The sequence below is a fragment of the Bombina bombina genome, chromosome 7 (genome assembly GCF_027579735.1).
Source record: "Bombina bombina isolate aBomBom1 chromosome 7, aBomBom1.pri, whole genome shotgun sequence".
Taxonomy (NCBI): Eukaryota; Metazoa; Chordata; class Amphibia; order Anura; family Bombinatoridae; genus Bombina; species Bombina bombina.
This window is the reverse complement of record NC_069505.1, coordinates 4284555-4291606: the sequence shown is the minus strand read 5'-3', so window position 1 is coordinate 4291606 and position 7052 is coordinate 4284555. Positions and strand designations below refer to the sequence as shown.

Sequence of the window (7052 nt, the reverse complement as noted above, 5' to 3'; positions counted from 1 at the left end):
GAAACGTCACTGGAAATAAACTAAAGTTGGAATATGTCTCAAGACCAGTGAGTGTTTGTTCCACATCTAATATCTATTTGCTTCTTAGCACCCTGGCATTTGAATCCAGTTAGTGTGAGTGCACTTATCCTACCATCTATATAATGTCATGAGTTAGAGAATGCAGAACAAAATACTGTGCGGGGGGTGGGGGGGATACATGTTATTCTTTCATCGCTTTTAAAGACAGCTTCTCATTTGCTTCTTCTTGATGAGGCCTGCAAGATAAAGCATATAAATCATATACAACAGCCAGTGATGGCAGGGCTAGAAATAAACAGACATATACTGAGTACTACAGACCTCTCCACCTCCTCAATAGTTTCTGGAAGGGGAACACCAAGTGTCTCTGGTAGGAAGCAGGCGGCAATGCCCGAAATGATAGGACAACACCCATAAATAATGAGCGGGAGGTGATGGTAATAATCAGCTGTCATCAGAGTAATAGGAGCGATAATGCCGCCCAGTCGTGCCATCATGGTCCCTAGTCCCATACCTGACTGTCTGTAAATAGGTGAAGAGTTAACAAGGTTTATTCCTCGCTCGATACGGGAGTGTTACAAAGGTAGGGTGTGGCTTGATCATTTGGAATGTGGCTAAGTATGAAGGATAGGGTCAGGGAGGATCAATTTTCATCTTCGCCCTCAGTCCAACTAGCTTATTGGGTGAAAAGTTATATATTAGGGGGTTGTTTTGCACATCCATAGTGCCCTTGTTGTTAAGTTAAGTAGTACAGCTTGGATTTGTGAAATGAAAGGACAGAGGAAGCCTAAATATAAAATAAATCTCAGCTTATCTATAAAAGTACACCAAGTGGGGGTGGGTGGGATGATAGGGAGGGAGGAAAGTGGTGGGGTAGTCAATATGTAGTATACAGGCAGGCAACTCATTTTTTAGCTAAACTTTCTTTGAAAACAGAACATTAGTACAATTTCTCATCCAGACCTCCATCTTCTGTTACCCACAACATATCTAGTTATTGATTTACAGCCATGAAATGTAGTATTATACTTTATATATTAAATAGAATGCTTTTATATAGGGGCTTATATTGCAACACATGGGAGCTTTACATTAATCTGACGATATATAAATGATCCTTACCTGATTACAGTTGGGTATATTTCCCCTGTGTACAAATACACACAGTTAAACGATGCAGCCAGACATCCTTTTCCAAACACAATCACCACAATCCTCCATGTTGGAAAGTCTAAGACAAAAAAACAAACAAACAAACAAACACTTATCTATGACCTAGATTACAAGTTGTGCGCTAAACCTTGTGCATAAATAACTCTAAAAATGTATCAAACTTTCTACATTGGTGTGTAACAAGCAGGATGGGTGTGCTATGAATGGGGCCAGTGTGTCATGGGCAGGATGTATGTGCCACTGGTAACATCCATGGCACACTCATCCTTACAATGACACAGTGGTCACACCAATTGCATACCCATCCTACTCATGACACACTGGTCCTATCCATGGCACATCCATCCTACTCATGACACACTGGTCCTATCCATGACACATCCATCCTACTCATGACACACTGGTCCTATCCATGGCACATCCATCCTACTCATGACACACTGGTCCTATCCATGGCACATCCATCCTACTCATGACACACTGGTCCTATCCATGGCACATCCATCCTACTCATGACACACTGGTCCTATCCATGGCACATCCATCCTACTCATGACACACTGGTCCTATCCATGGCACATCCATCCTACTCATGACACACTGGTCCTATCCATGGCACCTCCATCCTACTCATGACACACTGGTCCTATCCATGGCACATCCATCCTACTCATGACACACTGGTCCTATCCATGGCACATCCATCCTGCCCATGACACACTGGTCCTATGCATAGTACACACATCCTGCCCTTAACATACGGGACCCATCCATGACACATCCATCTTGCCTATGACACACTGGTCCCATCCATCACACATCCATCCTGTCCATGACACACTGGTCCTATCCATGGCACACACATCCTGCCAATGAAACACTGGTCCCATCTATGGCACAAACATGTTGTCCATGACACACTGGTCCCATCAGTGGCACATCCATCCTGCCCTTGACACACTGGTCCCATCCATGGCACATCCATCCTGCCCTTGACACACTGGTCCCATCCATGGCACACACATCCTACCCTTGACACACTGGTCCCATCCATGGCACATCCATCCTACCCTTGACACACTGGTCCCATCCATGGCACACACATCCTGCCCTTGACACACTGGTCCCATCAATGGCACACCCATCCTGCTCATGACACAATGGTCTTATCCATGGCACACACATCCTGCCCATGACACACTGGCCCCATCCATGGTACACCCATCCTGCCCATGACACACTGGCCCTATCTATGGCACACACATCCTTCCCATGACACACTGGTACTATCCATGGCACACACATCCTGCCCATGACACACTGGTCCTATCCATGGCACACATCCTGCCCATAACACACTGGTCCTATCCATAGCACACACATCCTGCTCCTGATACACTGGTCCTATCCATGGCACACATTTCCTGCCAATGAAACACTAGTTCCATCTATGGCACACACATCCTGCCCATGACACACTGGTCCCACCTATGGCACATCCATCCTGCTTATGACACACTGGTCCCATCCATGACACATCCATCCTGCCCATGACACACTGATCCCATCCATGACACACATCCTGCCCATAACACACTGGTCCTATCCATAGCACACACATCCTGCTCCTGATACACTGGTCCTATCCATGGCACACATTTCCTGCCAATGAAACACTAGTTCCATCTATGGCACACACATCCTGCCCATGACACACTGGTCCCACCTATGGCACACCCATCCTGCTTATGACACACTGGTCCCATCCATGACACATCCATCCTGCCCTTGACACACTGGTCACATCCATTGAACACACATCCTGCCTATGATACACTTGTTCCATCTACGGCACAAACATCCTGCCCTTGACACACTGGTCCCATCCATGACACACTGGTCCCATCTTTGGCACAAACATCCTGCCCTTGACACACTGGTCCCATCCATGACACACTGGTCCCATCTTTGGCACAAACATCCTGCCCTTGACACACTGGTCCTATCCATGACACACTGGTCCCATCCATGGCACATCCATCCTTCCCATGACACACTGGTCCCAGCTATGGCACATCCATCCTGCCTTTGGCACACTGGTCCCATCTATGGCACAAACATCCTGCCCATGACACACTGTTCCAATCTATGACACATCCATCCTGCCCTTGAAAAACTGGTCCCATCCTGCCCTTAACATACGGGACCCATCCATGACACATCCATCCTGCCTATGACACACTGGTCCCATCCATGGCACATCGATCCGGCCTTTGACACACTGGTCCCATCCATGGCACATCCATCCTTCCCATGAGACACTGGTCCGATCTATCACACAAACATCCTGCCCATGACACACTGGTCCAATCTATGGCACATCCATCCTGCCCTTGAAAAACTGGTCCCATCTATGGCACAAACATCCTGCTCATGACACACTGGTCCGACCCTTTGAACACCTATTACTCCATCCCTGCCTGTAATAATACATCTCACAGAACACCTGTGACTCTTCCTACAAGTCAGTGTCACTATGTTTAAGCCTCATAGTCTCAGATGGCAACTGGAAAATTGTGGGACATATAGAAAGCGTTGTCATAAATATTTACAGCATGGGTTGACCATCAAACTGTTGTCGTGTTTTGGTGTGATGTAACTGGAATACGTGGTCTGTATAAACAAATTAGGTACTGTGTTTGGATACTATCTACATATACAGCTGTCTGAAATTCATATTGTCACTGACCGTAGTGTGTGACCTTCAAGGTGAGACGTCCCTGAAGAAGTTGTATATGAGCTTATTTCTTTGTTTTTTAAGGCTAATGCTTTTTTAATGCCATTTAATGAATATACAATATTCATTATTTATCCATGAACTAAATGTTCTCTCTGGCCTTTAGCGCTAAGGGTTATACATCTTTACATTGTCCACCAAAGTAGAAGAACCAGGCAAAAATACTTTTTTGTAAAACTTCCCTCTAGGCTATGATTTGCTGCACCTAAAATGCATCTCTCATCTCTCTGACACAGAGTATATAGATTGTGCTGTGAGATAAACATACATAAGGGTCTGACACAGAGTATATAGATTGTGCTGTGACATAAACATACATAAGGGTCTGACACAGAGTATATAGATTGTGCTGTGAGATAAACATACACAAGGGTCTGACACAGAGTATATAGATTGTGCTGTGAGATAAACATACATAAGGGTCTGACACAGAGTATATAGATTGTGCTGTGAGATAAACATACATAAGGGTCTGACACAGAGTATATAGATTGTGCTGTGAGATAAACATACATAAGGGTCTGACACAGAGTATATAGTATGTGCTGTGAGATAAACATTCACAAGGGTCTGACACAGAGTATATAGATTGTGCTGTGAGATAAACATACATAAGGGTCTGACACAGAGTATATAGATTGTGCTGTGAGATAAACATACACAAGGGTCTGACACAGAGTATATAGATTGTGCTGTGAGATAAACATACACAAGGGTCTGACACAGAGTATATAGATTGTGCTGTGAGATAAACATACACAAGGGTCTGACCCAGAGTATATAGATTGTGCTGTGAGATAAACATACACAAGGGTCTGAAACAGAGTATATAGATTGTGCTGTGAGATAAACATACACAAGGGTCTAACACAGAGTATATAGATTGTGATGTGAGATAAACATACATAAGGGTCTGACACAGAGTATATAGATTGTGCTGTGAGATAAACATACATAAGGGTCTGACACAGAGTATATAGTATGTGCTGTGAGATAAACATACACAAGGGTCTGACACAGAGTATATAGATTGTGCTGTGAGATAAACATACATAAGGGTCTGACACCGAGTATATAGATTGTGCTGTGAGATAAACATACACAAGGGTCTGACACAGAGTATATAGATTGTGCTGTGAGATAAACATACACAAGGGTCTGACACAGAGTATATAGATTGTGCTGTGAGATAAACATACACAAGGGTCTGACACAGAGTATATAGATTGTGCTGTGAGATAAACATACACAAGGGTCTGACACAGAGTATATAGATTGTGCTGTGAGATAAACATACACAAGGGTCTGAAACAGAGTATATAGATTGTGCTGTGAGATAAACATACACAAGGGTCTAACACAGAGTATATAGATTGTGCTGTGAGATAAACATACATAAGGGTCTGACACAGAGTATATAGATTGTGCTGTGAGATAAACATACATAAGGGTCTGACACAGAGTATATAGTATGTGCTGTGAGATAAACATACACAAGGGTCTGACACAGAGTATATAGATTGTGCTGTGAGATAAACATACATAAGGGTCTGACACCGAGTATATAGATTGTGCTGTGAGATAAACATACACAAGGGTCTGACACAGAGTATATAGATTGTGCTGTGAGATAAACATACATAAGGGTCTGACACAGAGTATATAGATTGTGCTGTGAGATAAACATACATAAGGGTCTGACACAGAGTATATAGATTGTGCTGTGAGATAAACATACACAAGGGTCTGACACAGAGTATATAGATTGTGCTGTGAGATAAACATACACAAGGGTCTAACACCGAGTATATAGATTGTGCTGTGAGATAAACATACACAAGGGTCTAACACCGAGTATATAGATTGTGCTGTGAGATAAACATACACAAGGGTCTGACACAGAGTATATAGATTGTGCTGTGAGATAAACATACACAAGGGTCTGACGCAGAGTATATAGATTGTGCTGTGAGATAAACATACATAAGTGTCTGACACAGAGTATATAGATTGTGCTGTGAGATAAACATACACATGGGTCTGACACAGAGTATATAGATTGTGCTGTGAGATAAACATACACAAGGGTCTGATACAGAGTATATAGATTGTGCTGTGAGATAAACATACACAAGGGTCTGATACAGAGAATATAGATTGTGCTGTGAGATAAACATACACAAGGGTCTGACACAGAGTATATAGATTGTGCTGTGAGATAAACATACATAAGGGTCTAACACCGAGTATATAGATTGTGCTGTGAGATTAACATACACAAGGGTCTGATACAGAGAATATAGATTGTGCTGTGAGATAAACATACACAAGGGTCTGACACAGAGTATATAGATTGTGCTGTGAGATAAACATACACAAGGGTCTGACACAGAGTATATAGATTGTGCTGTGAGATAAACATACACAAGGGTCTGACACAGAGTATATAGATTGTGCTGTGAGATAAACATACATAAGGGTCTGACACAGAGTATATAGATTGTGCTGTGAGATAAACATACATAAGGGTCTGACACAGAGTATATAGATTGTGCTGTGAGATAAACATACACAATGGTCTGACGCAGAGTATATAGATTGTGCTGTGAGATAAACATACACAAGGGTCTGACGCAGAGTATATAGATTGTGCTGTGAGATAAACATACATAAGGGTCTGACACAGAGTATATAGATTGTGCTGTGAGATTAACATACATAAGGGTCTGACACAGAGTATATAGATTGTGCTGTGAGATAAACATACACATGGTCTGACACAGAGTATATAGATTGTGCTGTGAGATAAACATACACAAGGGTCTGACACAGAGTATATAGATTGTGCTGTGAGATAAACATACATAAGGGTCTGACACAGAGTATATAGATTGTGCTGTGAGATAAACATACATAAGGGTCTGACACAGAGTATATAGATTGTGCTGTGAGATAAACATACACAAGGGTCTGACACAGAGTATATAGATTGTGCTGTGAGATAAACATACACAAGGGCCTGACACAGAGTATATAGATTGTGCTGTGAGATAAACATACA

General features: G+C 42.6%; 1 protein-coding gene across 1 annotated transcript in view; it reads right to left on the bottom strand.

Annotated features, from left to right (window-relative positions):
• Positions 1-202: 202 nt before the first annotated feature.
• Positions 203-7052, bottom strand: part of LOC128635702 (solute carrier family 22 member 6-B-like) — a 149733-nt gene continuing 142883 nt past the window's right edge. The window contains exons 8-10 of the mRNA XM_053688828.1: positions 1144-1252; positions 343-543; positions 203-257 (exon numbers count right to left, since the gene is read on the bottom strand). Coding sequence (XP_053544803.1) covers positions 203-257; positions 343-543; positions 1144-1252 — 365 coding nt within the window. The remainder of the gene's footprint in view (positions 258-342; positions 544-1143; positions 1253-7052) is intronic.